General features: G+C 38.5%; 1 protein-coding gene across 3 annotated transcripts in view; it reads right to left on the minus strand.

The window, feature by feature from the left end:
* The window catches only part of LOC100301952 (uncharacterized), an 86,676-nt gene extending 61,444 nt beyond the window's left edge, over positions 1-25,232 (minus strand). Inside the window, exon 1 of one of the 3 annotated variants that reach the window (XM_041583268.1) lies at positions 15,684-16,104. In XM_041583268.1, coding sequence (XP_041439202.1) covers positions 15,684-15,713 — 30 coding nt within the window. In that variant the 5' untranslated portion in view covers positions 15,714-16,104. 3 annotated transcript variants of the gene reach the window in all.
* Positions 25,233-25,662: the final 430 nt, after the last annotated feature.

Raw genomic sequence — 25,662 nt, forward strand, 5'->3', positions numbered from 1 at the left:
AAATTTAAACGTGCTTATTGCTTATCAAGCACTGTTCAGTCGTTTCCTAGACTGCCCAATCCAAGTGAGGGGGTAGTAAGCTAGGTTGGGAAACACAACCTGGAAGTGACTTCACACATGAACAGGCTGTGTTGAAGTGTATTAGGAAGTTGTGGAGTGTATTTGAAAGTGCAAGACTGGGAGGCAAAGTGTGCTTAGGTCCCACGCCGCATAAAAGCTTATGGAAACCTGACAGGTGCAAGTGGCTGTAATTCGACTATGCCCAGCCTGGGAGACTGACACACATTACTGTGCCCACCTTGCCTTGCCCATTCTGTGGGGTGGTTTTATAACTGTAAATCCTGTGTATGGACTCGATTATCCCTCTACTTGTAAAACAGCTTGCTGGTGTTGCCCTCCTGTGGCTACTGTTGTATTTATATCTTGTATTTACAAGTTTCTGTGTTGTGTTTTCCATATTCTCCTATTCTGTAAATAGAACATTTAAAACCCTAAGCCTGTTGGCATTAGTCTGTAGTCTGATGACAGCTCTCAGAGCCGTCACTGTCCTATGATAAACACAATCTTTTACATTTGTAACGCTTATCTGGGCTATCCAGACCACAAGGAGTTAGTGTCCAGCTAGTGATATGAGCATGGGTTACATTGCGACTCACACTTCAGGATCAGGGCCTATGCTAAGTGGAAGATTCCCTTAAAGGTGAAGTGGAACTACAACTCTCAGGCTATTGTATAGCAAAATAGGAACGATTGGATGCCAGGAGGTTCTTATGGTGAAATGAAAGAGGGGTAGTTTATTGTTACAAGAACAATGACCTCAGGTTTACTTACATCAATTGAGGTATTAACCGATATATATCTGATGTTGGCAGAACAGGCAGATGACACAGCATGAAGGATGCGACTCCCTTAAGGTATTGAAGTCAAAGAGTACATCAATTCCTTCAGGCAGATATCCCTCAAAGTGGTCCAGATCCCACCCAGTGAAGTGGTCGGGGAGAAGGAGTCTAAGCCTGACACCCTATCCACTGTGGTCCCTGCACTAAAGGCAATCTATGAGCCTTTTGGGAAGATACTCCCTGCTATAGATCCTAGATGGAGCACACAGCTGCTCTTGCTAGTTAAGCTCTCTATCTTACTCTCCTAGAGAGTCTATAACAGAACTATCCTGTTCTAGATAAACCTCGTTCACAGGGTTCCATGATTCCCGACTCAATCACTAAAGGTACAGGTCCCTTTAGGGCGGTGGCTTTACTGGGCCTTGATGTACCCAGGCTCAATGGGAACAACCAGTTGATCAGGACACCAGCAGCCAAAGAGGAAGATCCACCCCTTTCCCAGCACTATATTGAAGTGTGGTAGGAAGTGGTCATTACACCCCTTGGCCAACACTGGTTATGCAAATATAACTATATATAGATCGATAGATAGATAGATAGATAGATAGATAGATAGATAGATATGGAAATTAAGCATGTTAATTAATGTATCTCAAAATTGCAACCCAGATAGTCCTGAATAACAAGGCACTGCTGGAAAGCATAAAAAACAAGCCCAATTAAATTTAGGACATAAATCAGAGGTACAGTTTTGCAAGCCTATAAGTTGTTACGTAAGCACAATTAGAAAATGTCACCCAAATTAAACTATCTTGCTCAAGAGCATCATTCCACATTTCCTCATGAGTGTCTGGAATGCCACTTAGCCACTACTACAAGGGGCCACAGTTGGTTCACCACAATATAGTGTAAAACTAAACGAGTTATTTAAAATCTTGTCTATGTGAATATACCTTTAGGTTGATATCAATTAGTTCTAGTAGCCTTGTGGGGGAATTAGGTTTGGAAATCATGCCTGAGCTGCAGGTAGCAGAGGGAGCATGTTAGGAGGGAGTTGAAACGCTTCCCTTAAAGCTGGAAATATCTTGATGGTCCAATATATTATAGTGTTTTTATTCCCAGAGCAGCCTATTTGCTGATCTCAGGGACAGAATATAGGTATATATATATACCTATATTTTGGTTAGCCATCAATAAGGATTAATTATATCTTACTATCAAGTGCAATGTACTGTTTTATTATTACAGAGCAAAAAGAGTAAAATATGTGGAGTATCTAGTAGAGTTAAGACTAAAGCAACTGGACTTTTTTCAAGAAAACTCAAAGACCTGTTGCTTTAGACTTAACTCTACTAGATACGGTATATCATAACCTGGATGAATGAGAATCTCCATAGACATATTGAATTAGTTGATTAACATGGAGCCTATGGGGGATGGCCTTCCTGTAATTCGGGAACTTTCTGGATAATGGATCCCATACCTGTATAAATAAATAGTTTTTGCAAGTCTGTTTGATCATCTACAGAGAGCAAATCAGATGTCTGTAAGTGGCTCAAGGTGGATTCAAGTAGCGTTATTTGTATTAAAATTGGTCAGACTAAGGATCTAAAAACAAACAGAAAGAGGGGCAGGCTCTCATACAGTAAAAGCAGTGAGATAAATTTACTCACTAAAAGTAATGACAACTACAAGTAGTTGTCCAGCACATTTTGTAGCACGGATATATGACAAAATGCATTAGACCAATATGTTAAGTTGAATGTACTTGTGTAATTGCATTACTTTTATAAAATGTTTTAATGTAGCAGATTTTACTCTATTGGAGTGTGCCCTTCTTTTCTTCTGTTTGTTCACACTAAATACCTGCCTTTTTTTTTTTTTTTTTTTAAAGTTTGAATAATTGTAGCCATTGGGGTAATAATGATATAGTTAGGTGAGGATCCTCTGTAGGGTAGCTCGACAAGTGCTTCGAGTGTACCCACTGCTGCAGCTTCAAGCATTGCAGCCAAGCTGTCTAAAAAAATAGTGCTTGAGGCCGAATTGTACCAGGCTGTAGGAGCTGGGATTATCCTAACACCAATCCAAGTCACTTGCCCAGAGAAACTTACAACATGTGCAATTGCTTCCATTTTACATTTTTTACAGTTTTTCCAAAATCAAAGTCACCTAGTGGAGGTGATTTGTGGACAATTCTGCAGCAATGTTAAAATGAACTTTTAAACAAATATCTGGAGTCCTGAGTAGGACTCAGGGGTTTTTCTTCTATGATCACAGCAAAAATGACTATTTGGACTATGTTTATTATGGTGATACTTGGCATTTGTTTTATATTCTTAGAAATAAATTGCTATTCTGTTTGGAAACATTGGACTTGCAGTGTATATTGGAAAGCTGCTTGGAATTAAATTTTTCTCATTATGCAAAAAACGATTTTTGCATGGAGATCTCCTTTAAATTTCAGTGTTCAAGGTCCAACATTTTCGTCAAAGACTTAAAGAGATATTGACACCATATTTAAAACTTTTTTACATCTATTATAGCATTGTCTTTGTATGTTGTTTATAATTTTGCCATAAAAGTATTCGCACAATACTTTTACATTACCTATGTGATCCCCCATGTTCCTCTATGAGGGGCTGCCATATTTGTATAGGAATATCATGTTCATACATCATTACACAGGCACATTCAACCTCAATTATCTGGTCTACCACCTAACATATTTAAGTTCAGATAGATTAGGTACCTCAGATAGACAGGATACAGGCACATAAATTATGCGTGCACGCCGCATCAAGCAGACGCGCATGCTCAAGCGACGGGGTGGGGGCGGGGAGGAGAGGTGGGTCTGTGAGAGGTGGGTCTGTGGGTCTGTGTGTTGTTCATCTTTCAAACACTTTTTCAGTTGAGTTGTTTTCAGATTGTTAAAGATTTTTTTCAGTTGCTTTCCATTTTAAATTTGTTACAGTTTTTCCAAAATCTAAGTTTAAAGTTTAATGTTCCTGTCTCTGGTTTTTCATTTCTCAGCAGCATGCCTGGAGTATTAACAACTATTGTATCAATTCTAACAGCTGAAACATCTGCTCAGTAGGGACAAAGACAAGAAATGTATCAACTATTGTATCAACGTAGAACAATTTAGAGAGAAGAGCTGCATTAGAAAGGTGAAAATTTTGATTTACACTTCAATATTAGAAAAATGGTCACACATAGAAAATAAATTGAAAATTAATTGGGAAAAGTCTTTATTTCTGGGGAACTATCTGTTGGAAGATGAACAAACCCTTTAAGTCCTTTAAACCACCTCAAAATCTATGGGTGGCATAAAGGATTACGAAGTGCCAGGCCCAGATTTTCAAGTTTCTTGCGCTTTTGGATTTGTGCTTGCTAAAGATTATGACATCCAGCAAAGTACTTCTACAGTCATATGGAAAAGTTTGGGAACCCCTCTCAGCCTGCATAATAATTTACTACTGGGGTGTTTTCTATTTTTTCTAATTTGAATGCATGTAACTGATCAATGCTGATTACTGGCAACACCAAATTGGTTGTATTAGCTCATTAAGCCTTGAACTTCATAGGCAAGTGTGTCCAATCATGAGAAAAGATATTTAAGGTGGCCAATTGCAAATTGTACTTCTGTTTGACTCTCCTCTGAAGAGTGACAGCATGGGATCCTCAAAGCAACTCTCAAAATATCTAAAAACAAAGATTGTTCAGTATCATGGTTTAGGGGAAGGCTACAAAAAGCTGTCAGGTTTAAACTGTCAGTTTCAACTGTAAGAAATGTAATCAGGAAATGGAAGGCAACATGCACAGTTGCTGTAAAATCCAGGTCTGGTAGGCCAAGAAAAATACAGGATTGGCATATGCGCAGGATAGTGAGAATGGTTACAGACAACCCAAAAATCAACTCCGAAGTTCCGCAAGCACATCTTGCTGCAGATGGTGTATCTGTTCATCATTCTACAGTTCAGCACAATTTGCACAAAGAACATCTGTATGGCAGGGTGATGAGAAAGAAGCCCTTTCTGCACTCACGCCACAAACAGAGTCGCTTGCTGTATGCAAAAAGCTAATTTAGACAAGCCACAGTCATTTTGGAACAAATTGCTTTTCACTGATGAGACAAAAATCTAGTTATTTGGTCATAACAAAAAGTGCTTTGCATGGTGGAAGAAGAACACCGTATTCCAAGAAAAACACCTGCTACCTACTGTCAAATTTGGTAGAGGTTCCATCATGCTATGGGGCTGTGTGGCTAGTTCAGGGACTGGGGCCCTTGTTAAAGTCGAGGGTCTGATGAATTCAACACAATATTGCTAAATTCTTCAGGATAATGTTCAAGCATCAGTCACAAGTTTGTTACGCAGGGGTTAGATATTCCAACAAGACAAAGAGCCTAAACACACTTCGAAATCTACAAAGGCATTTATGCAGAGGGAGAAGTACAATACTCTGGAATGGCTGCAACAGTCCCCTGACTTGAATATCATCGAAAATCTATGGGATGATTTGAAGCAGGCTGTTCATGCTCGGTAGCCGTCAAATTTAACTGAACTGGAGTGATTTTTTTATGGACGAATGGTCTAAAATACCACCCTAAAGAATCCAGACACTCATCAAAGGCTATAGGAGGCATCTAGAGGCTGTTATATTTGCAAAAGGAGGCTCAACTAAGTATTGATTTAATATCTCTGTTGGGGTGCCCAAATATATGCACCTGTTTAATTTTATTATGATGCATATTGCATATTTTCTGTTAATACAATAACCTTTATGTTACTGCTAAAATACAACTGTTTCCATATGGCATTTTATATATAAAGAAAGTTGCTACTTTGAAAGCTCAGCCAATGATAAACAAAACTCCAAAGAATTAAGAGGGGTTCCCAAACTTTTTCATATGACTGTAAATGGCTCTGAACATCAATGTCAATGAGCAAGAAGCTTCCTGAAAAACATTAATCTCAGGAGCTGATCCCAATGGCAAACATATCACAGCCACGTATTATGCCAACAGCGCTCCCTTACTCCTGAGTTGTATCCTGTGACTCCCCAAGCCCTTTTGCACCTGACAACATATTTTACCAGCAGTCTTATAAATATATCTATATACACAGTTTTATTGGTTATACTTGCCATAAACAGTTATAAAAATTGTAAAAAATATATATATATTGTATATATATATATATATATATATATATATATATATATATATATATATATATATATATATATATTGACTTGGGTTTCTGGTATTTTGACCTCTGACTACAAGCTATAATCCCTATTTTAAATTTGATTTTAAAGATTTGTTTGCATTATTAGTAGGGGTGTAGCAAAGCTAGAATCAAGTTCCCAATCCCATTCTTTTTCCTCACAGATGATGAACACTTTACACACTGTCAAATCCCTTATTTTCGATTTGCTTGATTGTATTAATTTTTGAGTTCTGAGTTAAAAGGGAACTGTTGCTATTATAAAATATCCACTACACTGTATTTACAGTAGTGCTAATTCATTATTTCTCAAGCATAGTTTGGCTATTAGTGTTTTTTCTCATCCTAACATTTTTTTCTTCTGCAAACAACTGCTGACACATGCTGTGTGTCAGTAGTTTGCCAATCGCCTCAATTTTCTATCTGTTTCTGGAAACTGCCAATTACAGCAGATGCAAACTGTCCACAATCACGGCAGGAGAGTGTTGGTTGCAGGCAGGAAAAAATGTTAGATTGAGGAACTCTCAAATAAATAAAATATATTAACTGTACAGAAAATATAAAAAAAATATTTTTAAACCGTCAATCACACATCGACTACATTTTGATTTTTTTTTAAAAGTGACAATTCCCCTTTAAGACTTCCCATTATAAACATTGAGTCTATTTGGGTTGAAACTTCAAGTATTAATAATTGGATGATCTAGGCCTTAGATGTTACCTGTTTAGTTGCTGTCAGCATGAGTGATCAGTGTATGGTGCATTATTTATTTACAATCAAATATCTAATATCTACATAGTAGTGCTGTATATATATGTGTGTGTGTGTATATGTATATATATATATATATATATATATATATATATATATATATATATATATATATATATATATATATATATATATACATACACATACATACATACATACAGTTAGGCCCATAACTCTTTGGACAGAGATAACTTTTTTTCTAATTTTGGTTCTGTACATTACAATGCATTTTAAATGAAGCTTTACTTCAGTGGGTCGAACAAAAGATTGAATAAAAATGTGAGGAACTAAAGCTTTTTTTTAACATAATCACTTCATTTCAGGGGCTCAAAAGTAATTAAAAAACTGAAAATAAACTGTTAATTTCTAATACTTGGTTGAAAACCCTTTGCTGGCAATGACAGTCTGAAGTCTTGAACTCAGGGACATCACCAGATTCTGTGTTTCCTCCATTTTAATTCTCTGCCAGGCCTTTACTGCAGCAGCTTTCAGTTACTGTTTGTTTGTGGGCCTTTCTGTCCGAAGTTTAGTCTTCAACAAGTGAAATGAATGCTCAATAGGGTTCAGATCAGGTGACTGACTTGGCCATTCACAAATATTCTACTTCTTTGCTTTAATAAACTCCTGGGTTACAGTATGGGGGGAATGTAATAATAGTCGGTAACTGGAAAAATATTCGCAATGCGAAAAGTTATGACTCTTTGCGAACAAATTTGCCTTTGTGCGAATTTAATATAGCTTTTGCTAACCTGGAAACTGTTTAGCACCCACTTCTGACAGTGGAAGTAGGTTTTAATTTTATAGTTAGCACCAGTGCGCAGTGAATGTAATAAAAACTTCTTACTGAAAAAGTTGTTATGTTTGCTCCAAAAGATTACGACACCTTCAAGCACATCTTAAAAGTGGGCAATGCGCAATTAAAATTCGCAAATGCGCAATTAAAATTCGCAAATGCGCAATTAAAATTCGCAATGTAATAACAGTTTTGCATATTACATTGCAAAATGAGACTTTTATTACATTCCCCCAATATAAATCTCTAAACACCTCAGAATTCATTCAGCTGCTTCTGTCCAGTGTCCAGTGCTGGCAGCCATGCACGCCCAAGCCATCACACTGCCTCCGCCATGTTTTATAGATGATGTGGTATGCTTTGGATCATGAGCTGTTCCACGCCTTCTCCAAATTTTTTCTTGCCATCATTCTGGTAGAGGTTGATCTTGGTTTCATCTGTCCAAAGAATGTTTTTCCAGAACTGTGCTTGGCTTTTTTAGATGTTTTTTTTAGCAAAGTCCAATCTAGCCTTTCTATTCTTGAGGCTTATTAGTGGCTTGCACCTTGCAGTGCACCCTCTGTATTTACTTTCATGCAGTCTCTTTATGGTAGACTAGATCATCCACCACTGTTGTCTTCCATGGATGTCCAGGTCTTTTTGCATTGCTGACTTCACCAGTGCCTTCTTTCTTTCTCTGGATGTACCAAACTGTAGATTTTGCCACTCCTAATATTGTAGCAATTTCTCAGATGCGGTTTTTCTGTTTTTGCAGCTTAAGGATGGCTTGTTTCACCTGCATGGAGAGCTCCTTTGATCGCATCCACATACAAGCACTCCCCTCAAATCAACTCCAGGGCTTTTATCTGCTTAATTGATAATGACAAAGGTATTGCCCACATCTGCCCATGAAATAGCCTTTGAGTCAATGGTCCAATTAATTTTGAGCCCCAGAAATGAAGTGATTGTGTTAAATATAAGGCTTTAGTTTCTCACATTTTTATGCAATCTTTTTGTTCAACCCACTGAATTAAAGCTGAAAGTGTGCAGTTCAACTGCATCTGAGTAATTAAAATTCATTGTGGTAATGTACAGAACCACAATTAGAAAAAAATTGTCTCTGTCCAAAGATTTGTGTAGAGGACTTTGCCCTGCACATTGCTGAAACCATAGTAAACAGATTGAAACTGCAATGTTTTTACACACCTGTAACTTTTTTTTAAATAAATGGATCCTGATTATATTTTGGACTGAAAATGGGGCTTTAACTTCAAATGTATGAGAAATATTAGATACATTTTGTGTTCTTACTTTACAGTTATTTTATTTTACCTATGGGGCTGTTTTCAAAAATCATCATACTTTAGACTGCAAGACAGTAAATGATCCCTGAAAACTGTATACATTGTGACATATGCAAAATGGGTGAATTATCTTTCTAACCTAAACTACAAAGCTTTGCTGAATTATTTTTATACATTTCATATGTAGTCAGATAAAACATCCTAAATATTCACACCTAGGGGGTTATTTATTAAACCTCGAATTTTCCTGGTGGAAATTTTCAGGCAAAAACTCATATTTATTGTGGAAAAAAAACTTGAATTTTTCGATATGTATTTTACCCCAACTCTGCAATAAGCCAAAATCCATCTCAAACCTGTTGAGGTCATGTATAAGTCAATAGCAGATGTCCCTATCCCAATTTACATATAGTGGTTTGCACTGGGTTTAGCCTGATAATCTGAAAAATGTGGCAATATTGTGCAAAAACGTTAAAAAAATTAGCGAAAAAAGGTTTTTTTGGGGTTTTTTTCCCTAATCAGATTAATTCAAGCTATTTTATTGATAAATAAGGCAAAATCATGGAATGGGCATTTGGTCAAGCTTTTTTTTTTCTAAAATATGAGATAAAATCGGATTTTAGTAAATAACCATAGGATTACCAAAGTATGTCATGTAGAGACCAGAATGAAAATTGTGCATACAGATTGTTATGGCTGACACTTTGATAACTGCAAAAGAACCCCACTGCAGTGCTGGAACTAGGGGTAGGTAGAGTAGGCACGTGCCAAGGGTGCAAAGCTTGGGGGGCGCCAGGCACGTACCTTTTACTGCTGCCTACCCCTAGTCCGGCTGGGTTCCTCTCGTCTGCAGTCCTGTGCCTGTTAATGCGCATGCGCACTTGTACATGGGGGGCCATACCTGAAGGGGGTGACGCAGGCGGTCAGCGTGCATGCGATCGTGCCTCCTATGCACGTGGTGAAGGGGGCGCCATTGCTGCCCGGGTTGCCTGGGGTGCCCGGCCCTTTCTGTGTAATAATAGCCCCAAAAAATAAGTTGACCCCTAAAAATATATTTTTTTGGAAAGCACACTTTCTGACAAAAAATGGGCATCTCTTTCTCCTCTAAACTACAGCATTATAAGCAGCTGTTAAGAAGCTTAGGGGTCATCTCAAATTATCAAGCATAAAATGAGGTTGGCTTGTAATAAGCTGATGCTACAAGGCTGATTATTACATTCTCATGCGAGTTGCACTGGTTTCTGTGCTGCCATGTATTAAAAATTTGTATTAATTACCAATCAGCCTTATATTGTGATATTTATAGTCTATGTGTACAGTGTATTTTGTGTCAGTCCCTAAGATAATCAGCAGAATAGAAGATGGGGAACTACTGAAGGCATCATATAGGCACATATAGGGCTGCCACCTGTCCGGTTTTGACCCGGACAGCCTGGTATTTTGAAGGGCTGCCCAGGTCAAAACGTCCTACTCGGTTTTCTGCGTCATAGCCCTGCCCATCTACGTCATGACCCCCCTCTGATGTCACAGCCCGCCCCCCCCGGCTGGTCTCCAGTGTTTAAAAGGTGGAAACCCCTAGGCACATATCTGCACTGTAAAAGAGCTCTGGTTGCCTTGGGATGGTATACAAGCCCAAATCATAATAGACAACATTTCTAGCCTACTTCTTTAGTTAACCCCAAAAAAATCCTATTAATCTCGTTAGTCAAACAAAATTAACTTTAATCACACTATATAAATAATTTGAATTGTGCTTCCTTCGAATTGGGAATTCATAATTATAGCATTATTATAGCAAGAAGGCAGGAGCCATTTTGTGGACACTGTTATTAAGGCAAGCCTTGCATCATCTCAGAATCTTGTTTGTGCACCAGAATGGGGAACCTAATGTCCATCCCCAAGCACTGGTTAAACAATTAAATGGTGAATAGAGGAGGGGGAATGTGGGGAGATCAGTGATATTTAGTAAGTGCCGAATGGAAAGTAAAAGTAATTGCCTACCCTACCTCTATGCCTAAGGTATAGAGGAGGGGCAGGCAATATTTGGTTGACAGCTGAGATTTTTTAAATGAGTTTACAATGTCTATGAATGCTTTAATAAAAAAAGAATTTGGATTTCATATTTAATTTGAAACTGACTTTTATTATACAACTTTTATGTCTGGGTGACAGGTCCCCTTTAAGCTTTAGGTCTCCTTTAAATAGTGCTTGCCAATTTTTAAATCTAACACTACTGCAAAACCAAATCAATGCCTGCATTTTATGAAACCCTTAATGTAAGTTTGCCTCGAAAAACCATATATTTTTGCAAAGTACATATTCTTTCCAATCCAAAGGGGGCAAATATGCATTTCTATTCCAAACTGCAAATCGATCAAAATAAGTGCTTCTTAGAAAATATCTGCAATTCTTCGCCGTTCTTACATTTCATCGCATCTTGTCTCTCACATATCCTTGCAAATAGAGAAGAAACATTCTACAAATATATACCAGGGGTCTAATGAATGTTTAATGCCCAGTATGCATAGGATTACCAAATGATGTACACGGATAGACCTCAAAATTAAAACAGTGCATATATATTTTAGCTGGTGCAAAATAAGTATACTCAATGTATTGCATAAGAACCTCTAATAGTAAGCTGGCCCAAGAAAAACATATTTTTGGTAGTATAATTTGTAACAAATTCAAATTTGGTTTAAATGTGTTTTTGGTTCAAACCACCAAACTGCAAAGCCTTGCTTAAATTAGCAGTTTTTATAAAATTTCTAAAACTCTGCAGCCCATATCTCCTATATATAACCTTACAGAGATAAAACTTTCTAAATATGAATGAATGGGATGTTCTGCATTTTAAACCCAATATGTATAGGATTACAGAGAAATGCAGAGTATACAACATTATAATACTACTGGGCAAATAAAAAACCCTGCAGATTGCAAACAATAAAACTAATCAAAACAATAAAGTATTTTTTAATCAATTCTTTAATTCATTTCCTTTAATCAATTTTTTTTATCAATTATTTTTTTAATCAAAACTAACAACGGCAATGCGGAACTTAAAAATGCAATGAACTCACAATTATTTTTTGATAAACCAGTAGAAATTCAATAAAATCATCAAAATTAAATGAGGTACAAAAAGGGTCAAGAGCTTGACCCTTAGTGCTCATTCAGGAAGCCCTCTACATGTTGCACTCTGCACTGAGCGCCAGATTGAAAAATGGCTTTCAATGATGAACGTAGCATCTTTCAACTCCAACCTTGCATTTCAGAATGATGCACAAGGTAGGGGTGGAAGAGTAGTCCATCTATGTGCCTCCCTCCCCAACTTTTAAATCTAGCACAACCTAACGCAGGCCATATTTGATTCAAAGTGTAGTATACAGGTCTCTGTGCAATACTGAAAATGCACTCAGAGGCCTGCACCTAGTTGTGCATTTCCCCATGCGTGGGCCATTGTAAGTGAGCCCTATAGTGTGAGTAGCAGGCTAGCTTTAACAAAAATAACCTGACACAAACAAAAAAAGGTGCAAAATGCACTGTCCACTTCATGAATTCTCTGTTTATTTGGGTGGATTTTAATACATATGTAGGTCACATCTGTTCCTCCTGATAGCGGCCCATGAGTGTATGTGCAGTAAATGTATTGTGTGTGTCACTTATTTGGGTTCAAGTGCAACATCCTTTGCAGAGAGATGGGTGCACCTTTGCCCAACTGTGCCTTCCATTAAATAACCATGCAGTAACAAGGGCCCTGGCATCCAGGGCTTGCATTCTAAGAGTAAGTTATAATTAATGTCTCATGTATTTTGTGGAGAGGTTACGAAAACATCCAGTTTTTGGGGTTTCAAATTCCTGGCCCAGATCACAAAAGTACATAATAATGCTGGGCTGCTCAGAACACAGGGAAAAGTGGGGAGCAATTACGCTTTTAGTGTTGCTGAGTGGGTCAGATCTAGATGTTCTGGCAGCTGTAGTATTGAAAATATGCCTTAAGAAAACAAAACAAAACTGGGCCCTGACGATTATATACAGTACAACTAAATTCTTTAAAAGCATCAGTCTTTTTCTTCACTATCATTAATAATTAATTAAAAATGTGCTGCTAAATACAGAGTGTGTGTGTTTCAATGTGAGTTTGTATTTTAAAGTGCATGTATATATTTGTGGCTTTTTAAAAAAACAACAAAAAACTGACACAGCTGAAGTCAATTTCAGTCATATTACCAGGAATGAAGAGAAAATCATCAGAAAGCAAATAATGCATTTACAATTTGGTTAACATGGTATATAAACCTCGCCAGTTTGCAAATCTGTCAGACAAAGGATTGTCATTAACTAGGCCTGAGAAAACTGTTTGCAGGGAAATGGTTAATACAGTGCACTGCTGCGTGATGGGGGGGGGAGGCAGTCTTACTTCCGGAGTATAAACAGGTGGAGTTGTAATGGGCTTTTTTTTTAAAAAAGGTTATATGAGGACGCCTTGTGTGTTTGTAGGTGCAAATGCGTATTAAGCCTACTAACTGCACAACACAGCTAACAGCACTGTCATGTACAAAGGCAGCCATAACTGCTGGATTGTAAATTTTAACTTAGCAAATTGGTTTGTGTGTGTAAATATTTATTCTGTGCACGACTTATCTGTGCCTTACAGACCTGTGCATTGTACCCCAACTTATTGTGTTTTGTATAATCAAAAGCTTTGTACATTATATAAGTTATTAATCACATTTGTTAAATCCTTCTGTGAATGGTAACATTATAGACTCTGTTCTATTATAAGCCTTTTGCATGATTCAAACCCAGAGTTTTTCTTAATGTTTTACATAGGTATTCGTTTTTCATGTCAGTTTAACTACTTGAAAACACTGGAGCAACATATAAAGAAGAGCAAATTTGCATATCAGAGATATAATGTACTTCCATTTTCATATCAGTAACAGAGTGATAAATTATAATTGCTAGTTACTTTACTGGTGCAAACGTACCCATTTTAAATAAATGAATCACACTGAGTTTTCTAGAAACCATAGTTCATGCGTGAAGTAAAAGTTAGGATCATGGTTTTCCATTATCTATAAAAGCTGACAATTTGGGTCAATTCCCGGCATTGTGTTACCGTGCTCTTTTCCAATAAAAAATGCCAAGACAAAATGACACACGTGACATTACCCAGTTTGCCCTTAACTGAAGCAAGAGGAACTGTTTCTTTTAAGAATTTATAGCTTTAGAGGATTTAGCAATAATACTCGTCAGGCAAGGTGCCTGAAGTACTAAAGTGTTAGGTTATGAAAAATAATGTTAGAGTTTGTGCATGCAAACAAGTGCACAGCACATAGGAAACATTGCTTACGACTAATAATAAGACCAAACTTTCACAAACATACACGCGGTTATGAACACAATTTAAGAGTCTCACTATGGATTAACTCCCTACTTTATTAATACAGTAGTAAGATTTTTTCACTAATCACTTGGTTTAAATGCCAGTTGAAATTAATTATTCTCATTGACATTAACTGGTTAAGAATGTTATGTTAAGAGCAGGGAAGTGGCATACCATACTACATGATCATATCAATTCATCCACAGACGTTTAAATTATTTCTCATTAAGACTATGTATGTCAATATAAAATATCCTTTTATACTGTGGATGCAGCTGTTTGCATAGCTATTGAAATAACTAGTAGTAGCACCACATCAATCTGTGTTAAAATTAAAAAGTAGCACTAAAAAATGATTATCAATATGGATAGAGACTGCCAGAATATCCATACGCTCCTTGTCCTCTTCCTCTATAGGTATTCCAGTTGCAATTATCTATGTATATCTAGTTATTTATACATCGCAACAATCTTGCAATGGCGACTTCTCTTAGATTGTATCAAAATCCCAAGCCAAGGTCACGCTAAACACGAGGCCTATCGTTTCCTCCAATTAATGTTTTGTTTAACAGCTTAAGTGCCTTAACATAATATTAATGCAAAATGCAACACTTGGTCATTTGGCATAAAAAGGGTTATTATTCTTGTTTAACAAGATCCACCCTACAGTTACTCAGCACCCCAGGGAGTAACACTGAGGATACGCCACAACAACTTTAGCTCTGTTCACAAACATTTATTTATTGCCTTGGAAGAGCATCTACATGACCCCCTACCCCCCAAAAAAAACCACAAAATTGGGTGAAAGCACTGACACAATATTTGTGCATACATATATTAGATTTATTCTTTTAAACTGTTAAAATTGCTCCGAAAAAAGAGCGGGCAAAAGAAAGGGTGTTGGGCAAGGGCTGGGCCAGCGGGTGCGGGGCGAGACATGTGACTTTTTTTTTGTAGCGAAGTACGGACAGTAAGGCGCTGCAGAGGTTAGACATAAAATGTATTAAAAAAAACAGAAAACCTTTGCAACCTTCATCAAAATAACTAAATATATTATGTGCTGGAACAAAACAAGACAAACAACTGGTTAACTATAACCTTGTTTAAGGACAAGAGCACTTCCTTAAAAACCTAAATCAGTTACTCGCTCCCTATATCTTTTCATATAATTCACAAATGCTTCAAAGTTCTCTCAAAATCACCACGCACCCCCTCTGAATCCTAAACTGAAAAAGACAAATGTGTAATCTATTAAATTTTGATCATTAAAATCGAACACCTCTCTGTGCATGGAGCCAACAGAATACAGCTAACAATCAAAGAGGAGAATGAAACCATGATAGAAGCTAGTAGAAAATCAACTTAAACCACTTTACCTGTGTCAGACATAAAGGTGATGCATACATGTTTGAAAAGGAGATCCTCTTTTATGCCACTGTTACATGCACAAAGTTAAACAGATAAAAAACAGAGGGAGTATACTCTTCTCTCCTTGTAAGATTCGACATCCAACTTTCTGTCTTCTTGAAGTAAAAAAATAGAAAAAAATCCCACAAAATCGTCATTTGAATTACAAATACACATATATGAATATATCTAGATATAAAGGCTGTAGCTTCTCCAGGAAATTCAGACGCATCAAATATCGTGGGTAGATTTATTTAAAACTCCTGCCAATCTAATACAATCCTTAAAAATAAGGCATCCATACAGGGAGGTGGTAGGCAACTTTGTGAACTGGGTTCCATTTGGAAAATGAGCAGACGAACGGTAGAATTAAAAAAGAGAGGAAAAAAAAAGAGACTGGAAAGGAGGGGGTAGGAGGAGAGAAAAGGATGACGTCCTACATCAGGCCCATCCTACATTAAAAAAAAAGATAAAAAATGACATCCTTTTAAAGTTGTAGTAGTATCCACACTTGGAGGGAGAAAATACAATGATGGTAAAGAGAGAGTGTTTAATGCAGCATGAGTTATTGCAAAATATGTTTGGCATTGCACTAGTTAACGACTGCCAATGATTTTGGGTGTGTGCCAGGATGTCTGCAAAATCTGCAGGATATATTATCATAAAATATATTATTTCTTCTGGCAATGAAAGCTTTTCAGATTGAAAAATATGCTAGGAAACCTTTCAGTGCTTAGGATAGAATTGTATTTCATTGTCTAAAATGTAAACACAATCATGTATTACATATATAGATATTTATGCTTTTCATTAATTATACTGGTAGTGATAAAACCACTTAATATGTGGCATATTCATTTTAACCTAGAACTAACAGCACAGCATAACATAAGATACAAGAAGTTGCATATAAATATATTTATAGGTATTTTTGTGTTTATATTTTAGACTAAGAAAGGAAGTGGTTTTAGACAGACTTGCGAAAGTAGCTAATAACAAGCGGCACAGGCTGTACTTTACAAAATACATCTCCGTGCTGCCAAAACAATATATTCTGTCATTTAAAACTTGCTGACTGAAACAATGTGTACATCAGTACAGTATAAATATAATGTATACAAATGCATATGTATCTTTTGACACAGTATTTAAAGCAAAACAGTTATAAACTAATGGGCAAAGAGATAAATGTGAAGAGAAAAAGTATGACATTTGCAGTCTGGGCAGTCTTGCTGGCCATACACAATATTATCTTCTATCTCGTGCCCTCCAGACCAAGTCAGTGGCCAATTTAAAGGTGCAAAGTTATGCAAACAAACATCTGGCCAGGAACCAGCCACATAACTCTCATGCATATCTGAATATCTTGCTTGTCAATAATCACATCAGCCCATTGATGTAGTCATTTTCTGACTTGCCATAGAGCCCAATTATTTTCTGACTATTAGCCTAAAGGCAAAATGGTTGAATTAGCCTGTATTGACCCAACACATTGGTGTCCAAGATCTGCTCATTTGGCAAGCTTGGCAAACAAACAGATCTTCTGGTATATAACCAGATCATATAGAAATTAAACCCACTTGGCCAACATAGGGCCAAGTTAAGGATCTGTTTAAAGGTTATATATTTTTGGCATAAAATTGGTGCTTTTTTACTATGAGATAACATGCAATCTTTTTATGACTAGGTGTTCACAAAAGTTATTGACTACACTACTCATGCAGAAAAATTATTTGCATTACACATATTCTTATTTGTAACTGCTTACCTGACAAAAGGTTATGTGCTAAAAATGTTAAATCTTTACAGCTTTAAAACTTTATCCAGTACATCCACATATTAGAAAGAGACTTAGAAAGTCTCATTTAGTAACATAGGTGATAAAGTGCAGTAACCCATAGCAAACAAATAGCAATAAGTTGTAAACAATTACATTTTTTAGGGAAAGAAGTACAGATTATTGGTTGCAATAGATAGTGCACTGGTGCAATTTAGCATCTATGTTTATGTTTAGCACCTGAATCTATCTATGTAGGAATATAAGAAGAATCTCTGTGCATTTGGAGGTGGTTTATGGCAGAAAACAAATTAACTACACTGATTGGGCTGGGGTGCTGTACTGAGAAAATATAAACATAGTATTTACCCATAATACAAACAAAAAAAACTCTGGAATAATATTTTAAAAGATATAACAAATTATACATTTCTTGCAGAAATATAAAATTTGGAGCAGTAGGATAGACACATTACTTATGCGCTCACCATAGAGCACGAAAATTAATTGACTAAACAATAATATGAAATTAAGTAAGCCAAGATAAATACACAGTGGCTACTGTAACATCACCCAGTGGTTGATTTACATATCCAGGTGGTCACCTGGGGACCATGGATAAAAGGGGGGGGCTAGCATTTGTTAGGAGGTAAAATATATATGATTATGATAATAGTTAGGCAGTTTTCAGTTTAACCAACATGTGACCGAAATTCCCCTTCAGGAGCCTATATAAGGAAGTGCAGAGCCAGAAACTTCCCTTTGGCCTAAGATCATCAGCAGGCAGTACTAACATCCTCAGAGCCAGACCAGGTGGGATGCAATACATTGTTAGGGCTAGAAGGGGTAGCGCACTGGGCGATTGTGCGTTAGTTAGACAATTTAAGCATTCAGGATTAGGATAAGGGGAGCCTAGCAAAATGAGAGTATGTGGTGTGTGAAGATGTCAGCGGATCCTCTGAGTAGTGTTACACGCTGGCAGATGTAGTGGGGCTAAGGCAGGTCAGGGGCAGAGCTGGGTCATGTCAAAGGATGGGCGAGGCACTACCAAAGTCCCTAAAGATTCACCCCTGACTTTGCCCCCTTGCTTTAGTATACTGAAAAATAACAATAACTGAAACATAACATTTTGAATATATCCAGAGGCATTCTACTAACATTAAACATAGAATAGCCAGAATATTGCTCCAGTAAACTGCGAGTACGTTTATTATAAAAAGATCTTAGGGCATGGACACACATGCGGTTTTATGGCATGATTTTTAAAAAAAAGCCGACCGCCGTGTAAATACGATAAGCGGTTTCAACCTTAGGCAATGGCACACTAGGTTAGCATATTTACGCGGCATTTGGACTTTTTTAAAAACCGTGCTGTTACATCGTCGTAAAACTGCATGTGTGTCCATGCAAGTTATCTGTTTGTGCGTCAGATACAGGTACCTAAGATGGACAGTAGTATACCCCCCAGAAGTCAATTTATAAGTGATGAATACTACAGAAATAAAATTCAGCAGCAGACTCACACAAACTCAACTAGGTCTGGTTGAGACACAGACAAGAAGGGGTCACCAAGTGCAGTGATAGCATTTCTGTCCATGGCACAGTGCGTTAGGCCTGCAGAGGTGCAGGTAGGCCGGAGGCCGGAGTCAGCTGCTGCAGGCTCAGAGGACCTAAAATCCCTAGTCAGTGGTAGGCTTCTCAGGGAACAAGGGATGGTAGAGATTCAACCCATGGCTGTGGGAAGAGTGCAGAATATAACGCCAATGCCAGTAGTGACCACAAAGGCCTTGCTGCCATAAGAACCTGTGATGGAGGGACCATCCACCAATGTGGAATCTGCCTCAAAGCCAATCCTAGGACTTCCCATTTGAGGTACCCTTGTCAGTTTAATGGCCCCTGTAAGTGGGGGTGAAACTAGCATCAAGGCTAGTATAAGCAGGGTACAGTTCATAGCTGGAGCTACATCGGCAGGAATCTCTATGGCTGAAGAGGCATTTTTTTTTGAAGCCCAAATAGCTTCAAAAGTCACCCAAGGAACAAAAAAGTGCATAATCATATAACGTGCATGTGCATAGTGGATACAGGCCTAAGAGTACCTGTTCCTCTCCTTCTTTCACAAGCAGTTATTGATTTCACTGATAAACCTTCCAATTGGAGAAGAATTCTAATGTCCACAAACAGCCGGTAAGATTTTTTTTTAAACATTTGGTTAGGGGCATTTGGGCTTTCCTCAGTCTTTGAAACCTCATTTTTTATAACCCAATAGGGAAAACATCCAACACAAGTACAAATGCTTGCCCAACCTGTTCTGACAAACAAATGAACACAAGGGATTCCTGGAATTATTTTCAGACTGGACCTGACAGTAATTCCAAGGTTCCCTTAGAAAGCTGTGATTTTGCAACAACTGACTTGTGCCAAATGCATCAGACTTTATGCCAATATTGGCACTGTGAACTGGAAGTGATGCCATTGCCACAGAAATGCATTAAGAAAAGGAAATTGCATTTTGTTTGCCAAAATGGACAGATCTGTGTTAGGGTTGCTAACACAACAGCAATTGCCCGATCACCATGTCAATCAGGGGAGATCCTGCCCGGTTTTCCTTTTTTGGAAAACCGAGTAGACTATTTTGACCCGTGCAGCAATTCTGAAAAACAGGCTGTCCGGGTCAAATCTGGTAAGGTGGAAACCCTAACCTGTGTACATATGGGTGCATGCTGAAACAGACAATACTAAGCAAGTTTCCACTACTGGCAAAATATTTTCTTTTTTAAAAAAAGGTTTTAAAAAAACAAGATTTGCTTCTGAACTTTGTAAATACGACTATTTAAAGGGGACCTGTCACCTGAAAAAAATATTTCATATCCTTGCTTATCATTTAAGTCAAGCAAAATAAACTTTAATTACACTATGTCAATTATTTGAATCTTGTATCCTTTGGTCTGGGAATTCCTAATGATAGTGAGCAGGCAGGTGCCATTTTGTGGACAATGTTATTAGGGCAAGCCTTGTATCCTCTCAAAATCTTGTTTGTGAACAGAATGAGAGACCTGATGTCCATCCTCATGCACTGGTTAAATGGTGAAGAGAGCAGGGGGAATGTGGGGACAGCAGTGACATCCAGTAAGTGCTGAATGGAAAGTGAAAGTAATTGCCTACCCCGCCTCTATGCCTAAGGCATAAGAGGAGGGGCAGGTAATATTTGATTGACAGCTGAAATTTTCAAATGTGTTTACAATGGCTATGAATGTTTAATTAACTTTTATTATACAGCTTTTTACGTCAAGGTGACAGGTCCACTTTAAACTGTATCAGTTGAGATGCAATCCCTTGGCTTATTTGAGAGACCCTGGGTTCATGCAGATTTGTGTCACGTGAGCATCTGGGGGTGACTGGTTATTGTTTTGGATTTTTTTTAACTACAGCAAGTTAGGCACTACTGTTTTCTTATACTTACGTATTTATTAAAATTGAGTTTTGGTGCCTGCGAAGAAGGTGCCTATGACATACCTCCCAACATTTTGGAAATAAAAAGAGCGACAAAAAAGTTGGTGCATGTATCGTGGCAAAATGTGTTGATCACGCCCCTTTTATGGACACACCCCCTAATTCAAAGTAGAAATTGTATGCACTCCCAGGCCTTCTCGTATTCAATAATCTGGTGCTCAGTCCTCTAGGGAGACGGCACTCCCCTGGGTTCACAGGAAACGAAGAATTGAGGAAACGGCACACAGAATTAAATGCAAAAGGGGATATACCCCTATGAATTTATTGTGTCAAACAGCACAACGTTTCGGGGGCAGGCCCCTTCGTCAGGTGATATCACCTGACGAAGGGGCCTGATATCACCTGACGAAGGGGCCTGCCCCCGAAACGTTGTGCTGTTTGACACAATAAATTCATAGGGGTATATCCCCTTTTGCATTTAATTCTGTGTGCCGTTTCCTCAATTCTTCGTTTCCACACCCCCTAATTACCATGTTCATTTTACAAAATTTGCCAGGTTATGAAAGTTTGAACATATTTATGTGTTTTTTTTCCAGTTATTACAGTTTTGCTAATGAAGGTGAATTGGCATTTAAGATGTGAGTCTAACTTTTCCCAAGGGACCTGTTATCTTATATTGCTACAATTACTTATTTGCTTATCTTGAAATTGTAACAAAAGTATCTTATCTGTTGCTGTAGCTGTTCTTCGCACTCTGCCAAAAGCCAATTTAGTTAGAAACTTTGTTTCTTTTTCTAGCTGTTCAGTGCAGAGAAAAACAGGACTTTCCAGTACAAATGAGGGACTGCAGGTTGAGCTGTCAAAAGAGGGACTGCCCCTCTAAAAACGGGACAATTGGGAGATATGCCTATGAAAACCTGCAAGTTTTTATTACTAGAAGTAATGTTGACACACATGCGTGATAGATGCAGCTGCTGAATGACTGACATTCTTGCTCAGTAGCAGCCCATGTAAAGCTGCAAGCAGCTGAAAGTGCGCATGCTTAAAAACAATCAGGAAGTGGCTCTGTTGCCAGGTAACTGGATGCGTCTATTCATTGCTTTCAGAACGAGAGGGGAGGGAGTGGGGCTTAATCTGTATCCCTTATTTGTTTGCATATATTAAAGTATTGGTGAGTCTGGAGTTGTGCAAAGGAAGCAGTTTTCCATGCCTTGATAAGGAGGGTAACAGACAGTAATGAGATGGGGAGTGGCAGATAAAGTCAAACTCTGCAAACATGATGATTTTAATACCGGTTTGCTTCCCTACTGTGCTGCTCACTGCCCCTCCCCTGCCTATGTCTTCTGCAAGTAGCTGTGTTTCTCCCACTGCTCTCCTCTTTACGGCTCACTTTAACCCTTCTACTGCCTGTCTTCACATCTTCTGTGACTCCTAGCAGCCACCATGCAGTATAATAGTTCCTGAATCCCCCACCCTAAAATGATTGAAAAGGAATGGTTGATTAAAGGAAAACTATACCTCCCGAACAATCTTGGTCTCTATAAAAAGATATTGCATAAAACAGCTCATGTGTAAAACCCTGCTTCATGTTACCAAACCATTTTTATAATAATAAACATTTTTAGTAGTATGTGCCATTGGGTAATCCTACATAGAAAATTGCCATTTTAAAAAAATAAGGGCTGCCCCCTGGAATCGTAGGATTCACGGTGCACACAAACAAACCATACATGTTAGTTCACATGAGCCAATTAAAAGACAGAGTTCTGTCTTTTTCTTCCACTAGGGTTGCCACTTGCCACTTTTCCCCCAGTAAAGACCGGCAGGGGGGCAGGGCTGTGACCAGGCCCTGACTGGCAATCTGTGGGTTCTGGCAAATGCCAGAGGGGCTGCTATAAAGTCACATAGAAAGTCAGTTTTTAGTGGGCTGATGGGGGCTGTTTGGGCCTCTATGTGGGCTGATTGGGCCTCTGTGATCCTGAAATGCCAGGGCCTATTTTAATTCTCAGTCCGGGCCTGGCTGCGACGTGGCAGGGGAGGGCTGTGATGTATAGGGGCATGGCCGTGACATAGAGGGCGTTGCTGTGATGTGCTGATTAGCGATTGCCCGATCGCTGTGTCAATCATAGTGAATCCTGCCCGGTTTTCCTTATTTGAAAAACCGGGCAGGAAGTTTTGACCTGGGCAGTCCTAAAAAATACTGGGCTGTCTGGGTCAAAACCGGACAGCTGGCAACCCTAGCTTCCACACTTCTTCCTATTACAGTTAGAGTTGAAGTATTTCTGGTCAGGTGATTTCTGAGGCAGCACAGAGGCCATCACAAAATGGTGGTTCAAGGCAAGTGATGTAAAAAGGCAATATTTACTGAAAAATATATACCAGTTTGCTAAGATTCTTTAATATGCCACTTAATATGATATAAACTATCTGGTGCTTAAATATTCATTTTGGAGATTTCCTTTAAGCAGTATCCAATATGAAGTGAAAAGTAATAATAATATCTAAAACATGACTTTTAATATGTTATATTAAAATTGATCACTGGGGGAAAAAAATCAAAGTTATAAAAGGACCATTCCCCAAATATCCTGGATATGCCCTCCTGGAGACCCTGAAAACACACTTCTTATAATACAGTATTACACAACCATAATACTTCATATTACTCCCACTGCATACCAAATATTTGCATAGTTCATATGATTAAACATTAGCTTTTTCTACTGTGCCAGTGCCATGAAGGGTGTGACACTGTGCCTATCATGAAATTCTGGGGGGCCACAAAATGCATATTGTGAAATGCTTATTGCCATATAGTGCCTGTTTTTGAATTGTGTAGGGCCAGTGTTGATACTGAAAGGAACACTGGGCACTTTTGTATGTACTGTGTCTATTGTGAAATGCTTGGGGGGGGGTCACACTGTTCTGTCATGAAATACTTAGGGGGCACACTGTGCCTGTCATTTAATAATTGAGGGGGCACACTGTGGTTGCCATGAGGGGTTGGACTTCCACTCTGGACAGGTGGGTCACCGTGCCGCGCCTGTTGTAAAACGCTGGGGGGCCAGACTGAGCCTGTTGTATAATGTTGGGGGGCACATTGTGCCTGTCATGAAATGCTTGGGGGGGCACACTGTGGTTTTCATGTGCTGTGGACTCAAATTCTTGAAGACAGGTGTGCCACTTTGCTTCAGCATGGATCTATTGAATATCATAAGTATATATATGACTCTGTGTAAGTGGCTCATTTTTCTGCCTTACTGTCAAACCTTGTCCTGTAGTATTGGCAATAGTAAGTGAGCTGACCAAGCTTCGTATTCCAGTACCATGATTCCAGAGTACACATTTGCCACTCTTATTTTGTTTGTTGTTGGGGATTTTGGTTCTGTGTGACTGTAATACAGTGTTATTGTGATATTATTGTAAATAATGTTCATTTTTTGTTGTAAAGTTTTCAATAAAAAAACATAAAACTCATTACTACAGTAAACATTTATGTGCTGATATTCTGAACTGTTATTATATCAGTACCCTTTTGTAACATCCATACTAGGGTATAACTGCAGTACAGTTTCAATCACTCTTAAAGCAAAGTGCAACTGTGTTTGGGCTGCTGTCACTTTAACATAAACTAAATAACTAGCTGCCCCAAGCTCTGATCTCTTCAGCTTCGCTCCCAAGTTCATGTTGTACTCTAGCACGAGTCCCTCCCCTTCCTACACGGCCATTTTTATCCAGCTCCTGCCTCTTGTCCGTTCAAGTAAAAATATCCCCACCCCCTTGTCCTAAATTCCCCTCCTCTACTACAAAGCAGCGCATTGGAAGGGTGAAGGGGGGTAATTCCTTTAATATATGTGGGAGAGAAAGATAAAATGGCACCCCACAATAACCCACTCTTATAATCACCATGCAAGATCAGAAAATGAGGATGGGGATATCCAAATATCTGCCATCCGATTTATTCTTGAGCTACAAGTCCATGCAGAACCCTTACAGTCCATGGATGCTGGAACTTGTAGTCCAAGAGCAACTGCAGAAGCACACATCTGCAGAAATCATGATATGCTTTCATTTCCTCTGACCCAGAACTGAGCATTACAGACATTCATCATGTGAGCCCCTGGATCCCCACCCCTCATGCAATATAATGTACTCATAGTAACCTACCATGGTCACGGTGCCGCACAATCACAGTGCCTGCTAAAAAGTCAGTGCAATCCACAATCAGACTGGTGCTGCATGACGAGTCATATTAAGGGTTTCCCATGTTCTAGCCGGCTCCATCCCTGGTGCCCAGAGTGGCGGGGAGGAGTTGGCAGTCTTGATTTCCCTTATGTCAGATGCTATTGCGGGTCCCCCATTCCCCTGTCTCTTCTCCCTGGCGCGGGGAATAAAATGCTGAGTAACATAGTGTGTGTGATTCCAGGCTGCCCTCCCCACTGCTTCAGCTAGACAATTACTGAATGCAGCTTGCTGAATCCTCGAGGACACCCTCTCAAAAACTGTTATAAAATAACCTCAAAGTCGAATGCAATTTCTTCAAACATTCCCGTGAACACATATATATGTATATACTCTACCCTTATATAACATTTCCTGCACCAAATGCTAGTGACTTGGCACTGTAACTGAAATCATTTTTTCAGATTTGAAGGTGCAGTTGCTATAAACATACATCCCTCCCCCATCTGCACTGTCATTTCCCTATATCTGTTCTCTTT

Source organism: Xenopus laevis, chromosome 1L (genome assembly GCF_017654675.1).
Source record: "Xenopus laevis strain J_2021 chromosome 1L, Xenopus_laevis_v10.1, whole genome shotgun sequence".
Lineage (NCBI taxonomy): Eukaryota > Metazoa > Chordata > Amphibia > Anura > Pipidae > Xenopus > Xenopus laevis.